Consider the following 19,538-nt stretch of genomic DNA (forward strand, 5'->3'; position numbering starts at 1 on the left):
TATAAGCTAAACTTTCACAGGCCATCCAAAACATACAGAATGGGTGGGGCTGATGTGAGAGAACACTTTCTGAGTGAGGTTCAGAAAGCTCTGACAGGTCTAACGTTCATATATAGGTGATCTGTGTAGATTCTGGGGTAAATGAAGAGTAAAAATTTACAACACACCTATAGAGATTATCCAGAAAATGTACATTTCCACACAGTGTCCTGGGCATCAAGGACCCCAGTGACAAGAAGGATGCTGCCCAAGAGGACAGACTAATGAGGCCCGCTGGGGGAAGGTTATGTCTTTCCCAGATGGCACTGAGGATTTCTGAATTATTTCTTGCATCTGAGCTCCCTTACCACATGTTGTACTGTGGGAATAAAGGGTTTGGCCCTAGATACAGAAGTAGAAAGCTGCATGGATCTTTTAATCTATTTAATATGCAAAGTTCTTAGCTCCACTCTCTCTGCAGCAAGAGATTGCAAATGGAGCTGAGATAACATGGACCAGGAGTTCACATCAGTACAGAAGAAAGCTGAAAGCAAGGCTGGATTAATGTGCCAATACTTTAGCGAGCTCATATTGCTGTATTAGCATAGTTACTTTCAAAAAGTAACACATAATACTGCACAAGCTTTATTATCACTCATCACTGATAACACAAATGCTCCTGCTTGCTATATGTATAAAAGCACACCATCTGGGTATCATGTAATCATCTGAATTCCCTTGTGTGTATTCAGCATCAATCGATATCGTATTCTGTCTTAATAGGCCATGAAATCTAAAAATAGTGGTAAAAGAAACCCAAGCCAGGACACCTCACCTCATGCTTGCAACCAGTGTATTTCTCCCTATCATCCAGAGGATGTTACTGGCTTCTGTGAATTATTGGCTATTTACAAAGGAAAAAGAGGTAATAAATCCCCACAGTACTATCTCACAGCCTTGGAAATAGACACAACTGAACTCAATGCTCCACATTTGGGTTTACTAGATTGTTTGAGAGTTTAGATCTACTTGTTTTAAGCCATTAACCTAAGAAAAAACTACCTGTAAATATGCATTATCACAAAAGCAAGGAGCTCATCAAGCACAATCTTTTTTATCACCTAGCTGAATAAAAAAATTGTTAGCCATTTGAATCACTGTGATTCATAATAAACTTTATCTCAATAAAAGGCTCTCCTATCTGACCTCCCTGGAACTGAGTTCTTTCCAAATGGATTTTAAAATAGTTCACTCTAAAATGTATAAAGGCTTCTAACTTGGTCCTGCATTCCTTACACAAGTCTTACCAAAGAGAATGTCACACAGAAATGCATACAATATAGCCACTGCGAATGCAGACCATATAATTACTTAAAAAAACCCCAACAAACCTCACAGATGTTTCCACTCACTTGCAGCAGAACTGCAAAGGGAAGAGACTGGAAAGTGTTAATTTGTTCATTTCTATTCTCTTTGATATTCCTTTAATCATTTTTTGTCCCCTCTGGGTACTACTGCAGTTATTTGCGACAAGGAAGGTGTGCTTAATTAACTGAGTATAAAGACACTCCCTTATGATCAGTTATAGATGTCTGCTAATGTCCAATAAGTGGAAGACTCTTTCAGATTTATTCTCCTGAATGGCAAAAATAAAAATAAATTTAAATCTCTTTTTCTACCTTTCACCAATTCATTTCCATGCTGATCTAGGTCAGAGCGACAACTGGTGCTCCACCAATTTTAAAGACAATGAAAAAATGTTTTCTTCATTCCTACAATATTTTCATGGTGTTCGTGGTATGTGAACCCTACAATATTTTCATGATGTTTGTGGTATGTGAACCATGCAGATCATACAGACAATAAATTATACAAACACACACTAGATATGAAAGCGACATTCTTCTAGCATGAATTTTAACACATTAATAAAGATTCTACATTTACTGATCACAGTTGTGCATATTATCAAATCATTACTTTAAGTGACAAGACTGACATAAAGTAGAGTGAAATGCTGATGCCATATTTAATGTCTGGTAACTAAAAAGTCTAATTTAAATAATCAATTCTCAATGCCATGTGTAAAAGACGACCTTAATTTGGCATAACATTATTCTGTCTGCTGTACACCTGCTTGTTCACTGAATGAGGAATGAAAAATAGCAACTTCTCAACCACATTAAACAGCATCACTTCCTACTTAGCATATCTGTTGAACTGTATTTTTAATTCAAGTCTACAGCAGCAGCAGCACTAATTTCAGTGAGTAGGAGAGATTTTAAAAGCATGACATGTTAGATTTGCTTCTAACAACAACAAATAGAACTAAAAGACAGTAGGTATTCACCTTAAAGTAAAAGAGTGTTTTCTCCAAATTCCAGCAGGTCAATGTGACAGGTGACACAAGACATGAAAATTCACCATAGACACATATATCGTCATGGCTTAATTGCCCAATTCCTATGTACCTGAGTACGGCAGTCACCCTTTTGGTCAGACACCTCTGGTCACACGCAGGCAATCTATTAAGCCATGACACACTCATGTGCCACAGCTTCCCTTACATCACATAATCACACGTTTATCACATATGAATGCAGGACTGGCCATATAATTCAACACACGTCTGCCATAAAAAAGGGGAATGTGAACCTCTTGCCACAGACATTTACACAATCACAGGGTGGAAAGAAAAGAGAAGCACACCAGGGAGACCTACATGGATAACACAACTGTAACCTAAAATCCAAAGCATTTTTATCATAGTTTTCAGATACTACCCTTTACTAACAAGCATATGGTTTTATGTCTTACTAAAACAAAGTGGAGCTGCTAAGCAAAAGCCAGTGTGCAATGCTCTGCTACCGCCAAAGTTCAAGCAGCTGCACTTCAAGTGCTTTAAGCCTCACGTGGGTGGAATACTGGAATTGACTAATCCTTCCATGTTCTGAGTACTTTGCTACCCTTTGTGCTTCAGACTGTCCAAATCTGTAATCAATTCAATGATAAATATTTATGTTTACAAAATACATCCGATGACAACCACCCTATGGCATTGACTCAGATTATTAATTTTCACATTAGTCATTAAATGCCAAGATTTTTCATCTGACAAAACCAGATTCATCTTTAAAAACTGCAACCGTTAGTTAAAGAGAATGTACAGTACTGCAGTACTGCATTTCATCTTGTTTAGGAGGCTAGCATTAAAACGATGGTTTATTAAATCCAATATTTTTATCATATCTGATTTGGGATTTTTGATGGGTTTGTTGGTTTGGTTTTTTTGTTTGCTTTTTTTTTTGTTTTGTTTTAACTTTGAGTGCTAGAAAGTTGACTGATCTCGAGTATTTGGCACAGAAAAATGTCACAGCATCCCATTATGTTTCAATAATTTCTATTAATTACATGTATTTTAAACTACCTTTGTAGAAATTTTAGGACTGAAACTAGTTTTTTGCTGAAATTTAGACTTTTTTTTTTTACAGAGATTATTGGCCTGTCCTAGGATACTCAAATTCAACCCCAGACTTTGCCACATACCTTACATGTGATCTTGACAGTTAACTATTTTCTCTATCTCAGTATTACAGTGATAAAACACATTTTTAAAGATAGTGGTGGGAGTCGGGCTTAGCTGGTTGAGGTTCTGCTTCAAAAATATCTATCAATTATGCACAAAAGGCTGCTGTGCCCTGATCTCTAGGAGCAAGAAAGGCTCAGAACTGAGATGAGCAAGAGCTTTAGTCTTGAAGGCTCCTAGAAGAAGGTTGAATATTCGTGTTTCCTCCATGCAGACTTCAACAAGAGAGTCTGCCTACTCCTTATCACTTTTTGGCCCCAGGAAGAGAAAAGGTGCCCAGGGAGAAAAATATATCAGAGTAGTAATATTAGGTGGAATAAGAACAAACTGGAAGTTTCTTCTCCCTCTGGTCACAGTAGATGATGGGAGCCTTCCAAGTTGCCTGAAGTGGAAGATTTTGAGAGTGATTAAGAGACAGAGACAGCTTTTTTGTCTGGTTGACAACCCTGTTGTTATTCAAGCTGATGTTACATGGATTGAGGAACAGTGGGTCAGAAGACCTGTATTTTTATTTTGTCAAAGCTGGTTTTTTGAAGCCAAATGCTCACACAAACTGATATCACATCTAACACTGCAAGTAGAAGAAAAAAGGCACAGACGAAAAAAATGAGGATGCTTTTCCTGAAAGACCACAGCTATTTCAATGCATCATCACTAATTAAAAAGCAAATCAGCTTTCATTAATAGATTTCTTTCTAAGGCAGGAATGCAAACAAGCAACACAGGCATGACAGATGCAAGCCTGTGCTCCACTTGTTTTACCAAGTAAAAGGAGTTAAAGAAAATTAACAGTCAAATAAATGCATCAAAACATAAAGATGAATTGACTTTCGTTACTGGGAATGTAGTAATATGAATTAAAAGATAAGGTTAAAATAAAAATGATATTTCAAAGGTTAAAAGAAGTTAAGAGCAGTTACATTTTCACAGGACTTGCTGAAATAACACAAAAAAGATACTTAAAAATAAATTATGAATTTACAAAACAAGAACCATTTATGGACAGCTGTGAACAAAGGCTCAGGACAGCAAAGAAGGTAAGTCAAAATGCTGTTGGAGGTGGTCCTTTACTAGACAGAAGGAAACACAAATCAGAATGAAGATCATCATATCTTCTGCATAAGAATATCATCATGTTATGCAGAACATCAAAACATAACATCACCATACTATGCAGATGCTGAGGTGTTAAGGAAAGTAAACATATGTTGAAAGATGCATCAAAAATGCCAAGAAACGGTAATTATTTTTTTTTGTAGGCAACTGATTCTCTGTTTTGCTGGCAAAACAGAAAAATGCAACAAACTGGGTTCCAGAGCATCTCTCTGTCTGACCTCTGATGTTTTCATTGTAACTGAGAGTAAATGCCTATTTCCAAGACAAATTCCAACTCTTTTCCATGGGATAGTGGTGGAATGTTACTAAAATAATACACACTCCAACCAAAATGGGGGGGACAGGGTAGAGAGGACATATGCAAGCTTTGTGAAGCAAAATGTTGACTGAGAAAGCTCGTCGTTGCAACTGCATTAGACACAAAGCATCAGCTTCTGTAAGTCAGCATAATTTAATTGATGTTGAAATGTTGGACTTGGTAGGGCTTGGTTAACAGTTGGACTCGATGATCTTAAAGGTCTTTTCCAACCTAAATAATTCTATAATTCTAAAAAAAAAAGTAAAAATAACTGGCAAGATCAGTTAGCTGCTGGGACACATTAGAGTTCCTGCTGTAGGAAGGAATCCAGATGTTTTAACTGAGCCCAAGAGGTATGAACTGTCTCTAAAGGCAGAAACATCAGCAGGAAAGAAAGCCAAGAGTACAGATTTCAGTACAGTAGTCCAGGCCAGAAGGCACAACACATGAAGAGTCAGGAGCAAGACTTGTACCTCAGTTTGCCACAGCACATCTTGCAGCTTGGCAAGCGCCACATGGTATACACCTATAAATCAACTTTCAGCTCCAACCAAATACAAGGCTGCAGCAGTAGCTTCCAACAGAAACATAATTATATGTGGGGCCACATACTGAAGAATTATTGCTTGCCTTCTGTTTTGGAAAAACTGAGTAAGATGTCATCAAATCCACAGAAGAGATGAGGTTGTGCCTACTAAATAGGGACTTATTAACCAATTACCTTTTCTCTCCTGATGTTGAACTATAATACTGTACCCACTATATTAATCTATGCTTAGAAATAAATGATAGATATGCAGACTTCTTAGTTACAAAAGATGCATACAATTGTGTGTCTGGAGCTATCACAGTTTAGAGAATCTATGGATTAAAATTTTCTGTCAATTTCCCTGCTAGCTGATAAAGATGTTGCAGATACCTAACCACATTTATGTCACCAGGATACTTGGTATAACAGCCTCAAATGCATATTCTTTGAAGAGTTTAAAACCTGATGTTATTTCTAAGACTTGTGCCTCCATACATGAATTACAAAATTTTGAAATCATTATGTGTGAATACATACGTACCACTAAAACCCCTAAATCTAATACTTTAGGAAGCAATGTTTTTTGTTTGCTTAAACATACTGTCCCAAGACTCTAAACTGCCAGTTTCTTTATAAATTCCACATACTTACAATATTCTGCTTAGTCTTTATTTAAAACATAAGTGACAGCAAATAGTCTATCTGAAACCACAAAGAAAGGCGATGTCAAACACAACACCCAAGGGGACAGCAATATGGGTGTCCATCAAAGTAATTTGTATTTTATTCTATTTAAGATACTTCATCTAAAAGTAAGCCTGAGGGAACAAGCATTGTCTTTAGCTTGTAAATACAGAGAAAATTCAGAAATATAATTAGGCTGAAGATGTCCTATAGAAACCAAAACATACATAAATAATGGCTTTGCTTCTTCATTCCTGTAAAGTACTGTTTTACAGGAATTACTGTGTAATATTCTTTGGAAAAAGAAAGATGTGTGATTTCATGTGTTTTATATTTATAATAACTGGCAACAAGACAGAAAGGAATATCTATGAGTGGGCAATACTTTCCTTGAGAACAAATTCAGAAGGCAGGGGGCCTTTTGTCATACTGGGAGAGCATCAACAGCTTAATCTCACAGGTTAGCCCCAGAAAGCCAAGACTAATTTATTGCTACTGGAATACAATTGCTCAACTGGATGTTTTATAATACAGATTTAGGGATCACACAACCAGTGATTCTGAACAGTCTAAAAGTCTGACTAAATGTGAAATTCCAGAAGGACCTCTAGCAAGAAGGGTCTGGCAGGGAGAGAAGGCCAATTAACACGGATCAGCTCAACCCTTAAAAATCAGCTGTAACTCCAGACAGACAACTGTCCAGAAGCTAAAAATCAGTGGCAAAGTCTCAGAACCAATTACGTAAGTTGATAAACTGAGTTCAGCGCAACAAAGCATTAAAATATTACGTAGTAATCATCTTACCTCCTCTTAAGAAGAGGGGAGCTCAAGTTTTTAGTTATGCATTCTGGTGAAGGTCTGGGCATTGTTAGCATGTATGGCTGGGTTACCTTCTCTATACAGTTCCTGCCCTCTCAGCTGAAGAAATCACTCTGTTTGGCTAAGCAGGTATTTTTCTCTTATAGTTTTGACAGAGGTACTGCACAGAAACCCCCATGCAGGATGATTGAGCTTTAAAGTGCTAAGAGCTCAAATCATTATGCTCAGGTTTAATAATTATTGCATGAGTTAAGGCTAGCCCTTGCTGCTGGCCTGGCAAGAAAGTCTACTAAAAACATATAAACAATTTTCATTAATATTATTTAACAGGAAAAAGGAAAAAATATATATTAATTGTCCAATGGGATTAGTCATGGCAGAAGGGTAGTTTCATCTGCTCCAACTTCCCAATGTTTTTCTCTTTTTTTTCCCAGTTTCCTTTTTATTAATAATCCATCTGAACTTTAAAAATCCTGAGCTAACAGTACATCAGCACTCTCCACTCAAAGAAATACTTCTAATGTGCCCATGAGCTTTGGAAATGTTGCTGAATACCTTTGTTAGATGGTAAAGACAGCCACAGGAATACATGCTGCAAAATTTGAAATAATAATGCTGCTGCTCCTCTTTTAAAAGACAGGTATCTCAGAATTTAGAGGAATGACACATTAGCCAGTCTTATTATCCGCATACACTGATTATCCTCAAAGACAAGCTCTCTGAGCCCTTATGCGACCAAGAAAAAGTAGTGAAGTGAATTACTATGTCTTCTCAGTGGGGAACAATTACAGCTACAGTAACTACTGTGTATTAGATCTCGAGCTATACAGCACTGCAGCCTTGGAGTAGGTCTTACAAATCTGAAGCAGCACGAGGAACTACCAAAGCTAGTGTTAACTTATCCCAAACCTCATAGAGCTGAATGCAAAAGTATCCACAAAGGGAAATAAACCACAAACCCATTGTTTTAACAAGCACATTCAACACATGAAACTCTGCTTATGAAACTGAGTAGTGAAGGAAGCTCAAGAGTTTTAGTGGTCGAAAAGCAGGTCCACCTCACCCACCTTCGAAGTGCCACAGTGACAGAGGCACTGTACAGCAGGCAGTGAGAGAAAACTCACGGGCTTTCCCTTTCCATGGAACAAAACATATCAGTTATAGCCATACATTACAAGGATGCTATCCTGCAGAACACTCATCACATATTTTGAGAAAGATTTTTTAGTTTTAGTTGGGTCAAATATATCAAGTAAGGAATAATGTTGTGGGGTTTTTTAAGGTGGTAACCGTTCTCATCTCACTTCATATGCTTTAGATGCCACTTTTCAGTGAAAGAACACAGAATATTAATCAATCTACATTTTCACGATATGCAACAATGATCATATTGGAAAAAAAAAAAAATTCTTTTTTCAAACATTTTCTTAAACCAAACTGGCCTTCTGAGTTTTCCAGGAAAGACTGATTTTTTCCATAAACTTTTCAATTTCAAGAAACTAAATACTAGAATAAATTTGTCAGTATGACAAGTGAAAATTTAAACACCTCCAAAGCAGAACAATGGGACTGATGTCAAAGTGCAAGACAAGTGTAACAAATATCATTGGGGTGATCTGAACGCACACGACACATTCTGCACGTCTGATTGGCTTCCACTTGATGCTAAAGTCATTTGGCTGACTTCCCAGAAGGTAACTGGATCAATCTATCTTTCCATTAAATCCTGCTAATAAACTCCCTCCTTCCTGCATGTTGATTCTTGATATCTACCTCAGATGGAAAATTTTTCTTTAGGAGTGAGATCAGCTATGAAAATGCTTCATCAAAATAAATGAGCAAAAGATTAGAGAATATTTTGTATGCCCATATAAAAAGCAGTACATTCACAGCTAATACAATTCATTATAGGTCCCTCAAACTCAGTAAATCTACAATGGCTTAACTGAAGATCAAGTACTGACAGCCTAAAGCATGTTTACTTAACGGTTCTGGGGAAGTATTGTCTTAAAAACAAACGTTTGAATGGAGGGGCTATCAACACTGTAACAGTATTTACTCTCATATTCTGTCTCTGCATCAGTTTTACAGACTTCACAAGTTCTTCTGTGGAAATGTTCAAGTACTTTACTTTTTAATTATTTTTAAAGGAAAAAAATTAATATGGTTCCTATCCTAATCATTTTCCCTTTAGCTAATAAACAGTTTCTGTGAAATAACTGGCATGACATTTAACACCAAGTTACTGTTACTGCGTTTGCCTTGAATGTGTGCTCTTTTTGACTCTTACCTTCACATTTTCTGGATGAAGCCCTCCAGGGTGTTTGTCCATGTACTGACATAAATCAGTGTGCTAAAAGAAAGCCAGATGGAAAAAAGGGTATTAATATCTGTATGACTGCAGCAATAAATATCCTTCTGCTTAGGTGTGGACAGAACAAACGGAAAATAAGGAGATTTTTCAGCCACACGTGCACACATAAAATTGCACTATACACTCTGCTTTGCTTAACAGTCTTGGTAACTTGACTGATATGAATGTTCACCAAAAGTATACCAGTGTTTTTTCCTAACATCCTGTATATGGTAAATTAATCACTTGAATTTTAGGATTATTTTGCACCTTGTAAGGACAATATCACCCTAACAGCATAAAGGTATTATCTGTAGGGAAAACTGAAAGGGAGAACCTCAAATGCTGTTCTCATTATTCACATTAAACCACTGCATTTTAAATATAATTTTATGGTTATTCTAGATTAAGATGGCTTAATGGTCTAGAAAATAAATCTGAAAGGCATTGCGTATCACGAGCACTGAATTATAGTTTCCAGCTCAAAAAGAAGCATGTATTATGCACATGTATAGCTATTAATGACAGATCATTCAGAAAACAGCTTCACAGAAGACTCAAAACTGTAAATTTTCACTTCATGGTTGCCTATATTCCCTGCAAACATACCACAAATCTCTTCAGAAAATAAGCAGGCTTGCAATGTACAGATTAATGTTATTTTTAATTAATTAAGTATTTATTGCTTTTACTGTGGAAACACTTATTTTCTCTGGATTTTCTCTTGCATTTCTTCATTTTCCTACCAGTCAGCAGCATGCTTTCAGCAAAGTGGCACATTGCTTCTCTGATTTGCTTGCACAACTCAGCTTCTGGAATTATGTTCAGAATAAGCAAAGAAAAATATGGACTAGACTAACCACCAAAAACTCAGAGACTCACTCTGCCTTCCACACCTGGTTTCTGAACACATCTGGTAAAAATCATCCAGCATTCCTTGGAAAGCTACTTGGCAATACCTGCCTCACACATACAGAACAGCTGAACTAAAAATATAGGCAGTTTTCAAGGTGAGAGTTTTGGACAAAAGCTACTTTTGACATAGCGGAGTGATTTCTCTGTTCAACATTTCCCAGTCCAGGAGCCACTCCCTAATGTTCTTTTGCAGAATTACATGGATATATAGGAAAGTCCATGTCTCCTAAGATACAAAATTTGTGCTGGCTACAACTCTTCTGTACAAGCTTCTTTTCTGAAGTCATAAACTACAAAAACAGACTGTGCATGTACAACTGACACTGCAATGACATAAGATGCACTGGCTGATTAGGTTGTGCACCAGCACAGGTGTTTTTCAGGAATTCTTACATGGCTCTAAGAAAGCAACTGCTCTGACTGCAGGAAATCGCTTCAGTCACCGAAAGCAGCATGTGTATCAGAAGGGCAGAGAGCAAGCTCAGACAGGCAAACCCCTAAATACAACACAACAGAGCTTCTACCAAAACACAAGCTACAGCAAGCAAGCAATACTTCCTTTTACAGTTAACACATTAGTGAATGCATTTACTAAGAAAATGAAGAAATACACTTCTACCACTGAATAGCTCCTGTCAGTGAATTTTTTCATAAATCTGTGTTTAACCTGAAGACTTATTCCTAGTTTTTGTAAAATCTTTAGCCACTTCAGGTACATATTCCTCTTCTATTCTCCGAGTAAGTTTTCTGGGACTGTATCAATAAACCATGCCAAAAAATGGACCGGTCACCCTTCAGTATGCATCACTGCATTACCTAATTTTGTCTATTACTTTATCTACCCCAAGGAAACACCAAGGAAACAGACTTGCACAAAGTCATCTGCTAACCTTGCCAGTTCTTTGGAAAAACTAACACACTTTGAGTGCTAATCCCAGCACAAGAGTCTGCCTCCAGCAGAGTATCAGCTGAAATACCATTACTACACTTAATGAATAGCTAGTGTCAAATAAGAAGTTTGGGAGACTTCCTCATTTTAATGGGTTTTCTATTACTGAAAAAAGTGGCAGCCTAACATATTCTTTTTTTTTTAACAAAATACAAATCTTTGAATAGTGATAGCACCTGCAGTGCTTGGGAGAAGATTAAAGAAAAGCCTGAAATATCACTTTAGCAAGTTCCAACAGAGGGAACAGGGCAGTGCTGTCCTTTCCTCAGATGCACCCGTTGTGGTTCAAGCCACACATACTCCCTCACGTGAGCTGGCTGAGGGAGGAGAATTATCATTTCCCCACAATTCACTCTTCCAGCCTTTGTTGGTGACAGATAACTTGGTAGCTGGGAAACTTACTGCCTCCTTCACCTTAGACTGATTTCTGTGATTTGCAACTAGTCAGCCAACATGAGGACGGAGGAAGACAAACCCAATGCTTCTTCTGAAGGCCCCATCCCAGAAGCCCCAGCACCCCAGCTGCCTGCTAGCTGCACCTTTCTATTCACCAAAAGCTTTCTAAGGACATCCTCTTCAGAGTCACATCACCAGGTCCAGCAGTAAGTCATCTTTTTATTTCTAATATACTTTCAATGAATTGTGAGGATGCCCCCATTTTCTTGCACATATATTTCAGTTATTATTTGGATGCATTTCCTCCATACATGAACATCAGCCATGATCATATGTTATGCATCATTCACCTCTTTCTACCCCAAGGACTGGGATGACTGGTAGCTTGGTTTAACCTTCTGCATCAGTAGTTCCCTCCTTCAAAATCCAATTGCTAGTATCTGCCTAAAATGCCATGTAAACAGCAATTTCTACAGAATCCTGGAAACCTTACAGAGTCAGTTGTGCAGCAGTCTTTTGGCATCTAATTTTTCCCCACACAAATGCTACAGACACAAAGAAATCTCTACCAAATCTTCATTCAGACAGCAAACATAAATGGAAAGTCTTTTCTGTACAAATCTTCCAAGAATTTGGCCCCATAAAACTAAGTTAGAGTCTTTTTCATAAAAGCAACTGAGCACCATGGTACCAACCGGGAAAGCAACTTACAAAGTTTCAATGCATTGTTCCTCACTTTAAAAAAAAACCAAAAATGTAGCAGTAAAGCAAAGGCAGACTCAGCTGCTCTTCTTTTCCCAAGGTAGGGACGCAATGCACATTGAATTAAATATAAATCCAGGAAAGCTGGCAGCATTGGAGGGACAGCTATTTCTAAACCTGTATTCCCTTCTAGCAGGCAAGTGCCAGCTCTAGCGCTTGTGTGCTCGACTGACAGTGAAGAACACAACATGAATGCAAGTTTCAGGAAAGCATTAAAAAAGAAAACAGAGAGCAAGCTGGATGAAAGCAGTTCTCTAACAGTATTTCATGAAATTGGTACCATATAGATGAACAGTTTTTTTCTTCATGTTGCATTTTGAGGCAGCAGGCAACATGCTTTTCCAAGTGGAACAGTGGCTGCAGATACAGAATGACATACTCTGACACTAGGGCCTTTGCTGTGGGTACCACCTTGATCTAATAAAATATATATCCTAAAGGAAAATTCAAGATACAATTACATATTGCAGTAACACGAAACTATGCTGAAACAACATAGGAAGGCAACACGCAAACCAACCAACACACCTTTTACAGTACTTTCTCCACTGTCATAGAGGGTGAGGACATCTAACAGGGAAGCAGGATAAACTGGGAACGCAGTACAGAGACTTCCAAGTAACTGCAAAATATCTTTCACACACCTGGCTAGACCAATTCTTCTTCGAGCTAGCTTTTAACAACTCTATCAGCCATATTGTTAATCCTCAACACACACAAATCACAAGTAATCCCATGCTGACAGAATATATGCTATTTTAGCTTAAGTTAAAAATCCCATTAATTTCTTAACTGTCCACCAGTTTACCCACACCTATATGTAAAAAGTATCTATTAGCACTCGTCTGTTCTTAACAGCTACACAAAAACAATAGAGATAAATCATTACCTCAGTGAACAACTCATAAGCTAGGAAAGTCCAGAATAAATAGGGTTTATCCAACTTTTTATTTGTTTGCTCAATAAATGTATATTATGATAACTTTTTAATGTGATCACATATTTTTTTCCCCTCACAGGATTAGACATCCTCTTGAACAGATCAGAACAGAAGAACAGCTGCGCTGTTATTCTGGGTTGTTCTGTTGGGGGTTTTTTCCCTTCATTTTCGCACAGCTTGCAGTCTCTGGCTTATTTACTACTTTGAAGGCAGAAATATTAATCTCACAGGCTTTCCTGCCATGCTTATTGCTTCGCTATTCACATGCTTCACAAACATAAAATATTTTCATAGCAGTCCGGGGATTATTCTCTTTTATCCGGTAGGGAATTGAAGCAAAGAGAAAAAAGTCTCAAGTATCACTGATTTGGGCAACTCCATTTAAAACACTTTGGGTTTGACTTTTCAGAGTATTTGGCACTATTTTGCCTTCTGTGTTTTGACTGACTTCAGTTACAGCTGTAAGTGTATAATGCTTTTGCAAGGGAGACTGAGAATCATAGCAGAACTTGGGTCATATCTGAATTGCGATGACAGCAATTTGCAATGGTGATGACAACTCCCAATATAGCAGGGATAGAACCCAGCTCTCTACAGCAGTACTATCTACTTTATCTTGAATCAATACTTTGAATGTGGCAGGAGCCCCAAAAGACACCCTAGTTCCAGCATCCAGAAAAAGTTAAAGAAGTTCAACAACTACCACGTGTCCTCAACACACAGTCCTTTGCAGAGCTCTGCAACACGCTCTTCCACAAGAATGGTAAAACAAGACTGCATAGGCCATCTTTTGTCTTAATGTCCTCTAATTTTAAGAACTTGACTTCCATCTCACTAGCACAACAATGTTTTGTGCAAAATCTGTTATGCTTTAAGCAAACAATTCGATCTCTCCTACTACTACTGCCTCTGCCAGAAACAATTTCACTTCCTCCAGGGATGCAATCTTTGTACAGTCTTTCGCAAGTGAAAGACTACAGCCAAGTCTTTGAGAGGAAAGAGGGAATCTTCAAAGACATAGATCTTAAGTACAAATGTCAGTTTTTCTGAGGCTTATCCCTTGACCGAATTTGGGGCAATTTTCAAAATAATAGCTCATGTGTCACTCAGAGCACAAAGGCTCTGACATTCCCAGATTCCCTGCCGTAAGGCTTGAATGCTTACAATAAGGGTCCTCCAGCTATAGGTTTAAGACATTTTGGCCATTTTGGCTGGAATTAAAATTAAGTATAGGCAACTTGAAGCTGACTTTGGCATCTTATTTCTTCTTGTATTTTACTACATTGTGCCAGCAGATCACTGCTCCAGGGCTGTGACTTGACTTCAGGGTTCTGGCACACACAACTACACATCTTTAAGAAGTCTGTCAAACCTTTGTGCTACCTTCTCTCAACAAATTTAAACACAAACTCTTTCTTCAATGCACATCTCAAGTAACTAGATCTCCAGTAGAAAATCTCTGACCCTTCTTGAGGTAGATTGCACAAGTTCTGGTTAGAACAGAGACTGTGCACAGTCCCTCCTAGAACAGGGAATGGAAAACTCATGCTCAGCTATGCTAGTTCAACCATTCTCCTATTTCCAAACAGTTTTAGAAGCACATTGACCAATGCCCATTTTTGACCCAAACTTCAATGAATTTCAAATGTTTGCAGATCTTTTCTCCTTCCTGTGATAAAGACAAGTATCACAACTACAGGTACATGAAAATGAGGGAGAGATTAAGTTACTTACCCAACATAACTGCTCAAAGAATAAGAATCAACAGAGTTGTACAAGGATTAAGCAAAATCAAGTTTCTGAGTCAAGGAACAAGAAAAAAAAAAAAGGCATAGTACAAAAAAGAAACAGTAAAATGCAGGCTTACTCAGACTCTCTGTTATATATTCCTCTCACTTCTCCCCTACACCATCAACCACCATGGCAATACCACAGAAACTTTCATTTGTCTTATGAAATATTGTCTCCAGGATCACATGAAGAAATTAACTGGGGTTTCGCTTTAAACTTGTGGCAGTGCATAAGTGTATGAAGGTCTTCTATTCAGCAAAACTCTGGCTTATGTTAGCAGACACATGCATGTTTATGTTTGTGAGCGTACTGTGTATAAGCATCTGCTGAAGGGAAAAGAATCCAGGCTGATATTTATACAGCTGAAGCAAGGTTTATATACATTGCATCCTACTTCTGGAAGAGAGAGTATGCAAACAGAAGAAAAAAAATAGAGACAAATGTTGATGGTTCAGACTCCTCCCTTCTCCCTTTGAAGAAGGAATTCTAATTATGAATAGATGAGTAACCCACAAGCTACAAATGTCCTCAGATATGCTCAGTGCTTCGCTTTAACATCAACTATTTTGCTCAACTATCTTGTTCAGAAATCGGAGACTCTGCTACCAAACACAAATGTGTTCAGACAAAGGGCAAGACGTCTTCCTTTCAAAAGCACAGCCACTGACATGAAATGAGCTTTACTTTGCCAGCCCTTTTCCATAATAATGTGACTGTTATTCTGTTAATTAAATTAGTCACTTCTACTTCCCATGCAATACATTATTTTCCCCTCCTCTTCCTTGGTCATGATAAATCTCCATGTGACTTAGTTGTCCCATAATTCTGCCTAATTGGTTTCAGCTGTCAGTTTTGAAGCTGAAATGTACGGAGAGCCTGAGGCTTGTGAATGGAACAGGAAGCATTTCCAACCGCATTCCCATCATGTAAAACCAGCACTGTGAAAGAACCCTTCCATTAAAACAAAAACGGGAGTATTTGGCTGCAGGCAATGCCATCATGCAGCAGACAGATTGTGCTGCTCCGCTGAGGCAGCAAGGCTGTTGTGAGCCATTCCTCTCTGCTCAAAGGAGAACGAACATTATTTATGCCCTAGCAGTTTCAATGACTAAAATACTTTCTCTTTTGTCACCAACAAATTCTTAAACCGATAATATAATTTACCAATAAAAGCACAGGCAGTAGGAATATTTGAAGTGACAGGAGAACAAAGAAAAGTTAATTCTATTTAAATGGCACATATCCTCCAACCTAAGCGCTCTGCAGATTACTGCACCATGGCTTAAACTCATTTTGTGTTGCTGATATTTTCAAAAGTGTGTCACTTTTGACTCTCATTTTCCAGTATTTCTATGTATTTCTATAATTCAATCTTTCTGTCCTATGAGACAATGTAGTGTTAGCGATGCTAACAAAAAACACTCTACAAGCTACTTCTGAGAGATACCTAAGCAACTTCCAGAAAAACAGCAGAAGGCAACAGCACCAGCTGGGCTGAGCAGCAGGGGAAAGATAGATATTAGGGATTCAAGAAAGAAAAAAAACCAAACCCACAAGACACCTTTAATGAAAACAATTTTGCTAACAGATGTTTCTAGTGCCTTCGATTTGTCTCACACTGTCAACAAAGATAAATATACTTCAAAATACATGAATACTATATAGAAAAGGAGATTGGATGGTGGGGAAGGGCACTTAAATATACAAACCTACCTGAAAATTCCGGAGAGGAAAGGGAATGCACAGCTTTCTGATTTTTTATTGCTATTAGAAAATTCTGATTTTTGGTTGCTATTAGAAAATACATATTTATTTACAGATATAAAGTCTCTGTTCGTTGCACAAAGAACAATCTGGTCTGTGACTCTGATGAGTGAGACACACTGCTGCAGAAAGAATTGCTAAATGAGCTAAGAGATCTTCAACAAAATCCAGTTTTCTAAAGATTCCAGTATATCCTCTTCCTTATTCCCTTGCTACCTTCATAATTGTATAAGCCCGGTGTTCTTAGTCAGGTTAAAGAGACATTAAACAATTTAGTGAGATTACTTTAACAAAAGAGTGACATCTCAAAAATTAGTAGGAATTCCTATTTAGTATGATCAAAACCTAGCAGCATTATCAGCTTGTGTAAACTGTGATGGACTTATAGTCCCCAAAGTTAACAGGGTTGGGACAATTTTTACAAGCTGAGCAAGTTGTAACTGATGTGCCCATGCAGAAGTGCACGTGCACTTTAACTTACTAAATCATCAGTTTTCCACAACACTGACCATTATATCCACAAATACAAAAGAGAAAAATAAACACATAAATAAATAAACAGATAAATAAACACATAAATAAATAAATAAAAGTTTTTTCTTTAGAGCATGGTAGACACCCCATAAGTTCAAAGGGAACATCCTACCTCCAGGACTACGTAAGCAGAACACATACATGGCAGGGAGGATGATAATCCACAATACAACCATCCTACATGGAGTACCCTACTGTGCCAGCTAATACTGGCACAGTACTGGCTGTGGATGGTACAGACATATCTACATAAGCTGAGCTGGCACCAGAGCCTTTGCTGTGGTGGTGTGTTGGGCTACAGAAAAATGCCAGGCTCAGAACAAGAAAAAAGCAATGCAAATACTTTCTCTAAAAGCTTCAGCATCCTATGGTAGACCTCTCTTCACACCAGCTGTGTGTTTTCTGCCATGTCTCCTAATGCTGTCCATGCATGATCATAAGATTAATAAAAATTTTACAGGGAAAATTGCAGTTCAGACTGCAAGCACAAAAAAGAAAAATGATGCTTCCATGGATAATATTCCTCTTTGCTTGAAGTAGTAAACCACGACAAAATGAATAGGCATTTTTAACTTTCCAGTGTTGGCTCTGTTTACTACTCAAGTTTGATTCTAGATTCCTATTATTCACCATTTCTTAGCCATGTCTTATATTATGAAACTATATATATTATAAAGAGATCTGCAATTACTGTCTGCTCATTTCAACTTCAATTTTTTTTTTTTTAATTTTTCCAGAATTGCTCACCCCAAGTTTCTGGTTTTAAATATTTCATATATGTATTTTTTATCAATATGACTACATTAATATAAAGCTGCATACTGCTAGTTAAGAAAAAAATCTATTTTTAAGATTTAGAACTGTGGCAATCATCACTCTCCAAATGGCCAGTTATTGGATTGGTGTTCTCTTTGGCTGGTTTTTCAATTTACGCTGTATAGAGCAGAGGTTCTCATTTTAAGAGGAATTAAAATAATCAGTTAACACCCACACTATTAAAGAGACTGAGAAAAAGTTTAATTAGATTGGACAGTCTCTAGTGCAAGTTGAGATAGTCAGGTTTCACCTCAGAGGGACTTGGACAATGCTAGTTTATTACTGAAATTAAAATGTAAGTAATGTGTGGGATGCCACCAGAATATTACTGATGGTAGAGCTGTCCAGAACCCTGTAACACAGAAATAACCAATTACTAAAAAAAATATAAAAATATAATACTAAACCTAGAAGGATTTATTTTATATTATTTTAGTTTTTAAGTAGCAAAATAAACCAACATTTTTTTAATTCAATTCCTGATACACTAAAGTAACAATGTATTAACTTCACTGGAAGACTACAAGTACTCATATTTAACAAATAAAAGCTAAGATGCAGAATTAAAACCAGAAAGGAGCTTAAAAAATAATTAACATTGATACCTACTATCAACGACATGTCTTCTGCTGATTCTTTGTCTAGTGTTCTTAAAGACTACCAGTAGTAAAAAAAAATCACCCCACAGTAGCTTCTTCAGTGTTTTATGATTGTTATTATTAAAGAGGCATTCCCATAATTTATTTTTTCTTTTCCTTACTGCAATTTCAGGTTTTCTTTTTTGTCCTCACTGGCAGAAATAAGTCTCCATCTCTTTATGATATATTTAAAGGTTTGTATCCATTTTATCCTTTATTTCCCCAGCTCTGAACAGTCCTATTTAGACTTTTCCTCAGAAGCCTTTATTCTAGATGTTTGTTTATTTTTTTCCACCTCCTCAGGTCTTCAGCTGATTTGTTTTCCTTCTTTGTACAAATTAACTATTTCAGGTGGTGGCCTTACCTGTATTGAGTAGAGCATTATCACTGGCATATTCATCTTACTAGATGTATGTGGTTTTTGATGGACTGTAATGATGTTTGAAAATTCTAGCTGTCATTTAGGAAAAAACTAATTGAGATCTCTCAGTAGATAGAATATCTCATGTGATTTCCAGTGTTCCATCTGTCAGCTCAACTCTGGATGGTTTTTATGCTGTGATTTTGTTGTGTTTTGTTTTGTTTATTTTAAATACTTACATTGAATATACTTATTAATACTTAATTAAAAGAAGAATAAATAATAGGTGCTCATTATTAAATGGTGTA

At 37.2% G+C, this 19,538-nt stretch overlaps 1 protein-coding gene across 1 annotated transcript in view; it reads right to left on the minus strand.

Moving 5' to 3' along the window:
• Window positions 1–19,538, minus strand: part of CDK14 (cyclin dependent kinase 14) — a gene marked incomplete at both ends in the record, with an annotated part of 264,713 nt that overhangs the window by 95,871 nt on the left and 149,304 nt on the right. Inside the window, one exon of the mRNA XM_080610617.1 lies at window positions 9,302–9,364. Within this exon, the coding sequence (XP_080466743.1) occupies window positions 9,302–9,364 (63 nt within the window). The remainder of the gene's footprint in view (window positions 1–9,301; window positions 9,365–19,538) is intronic.

This window comes from Psittacula echo (assembly GCF_963264785.1).
Source record: "Psittacula echo genome assembly, chromosome: 2".
Taxonomy (NCBI): Eukaryota; Metazoa; Chordata; class Aves; order Psittaciformes; family Psittacidae; genus Psittacula; species Psittacula echo.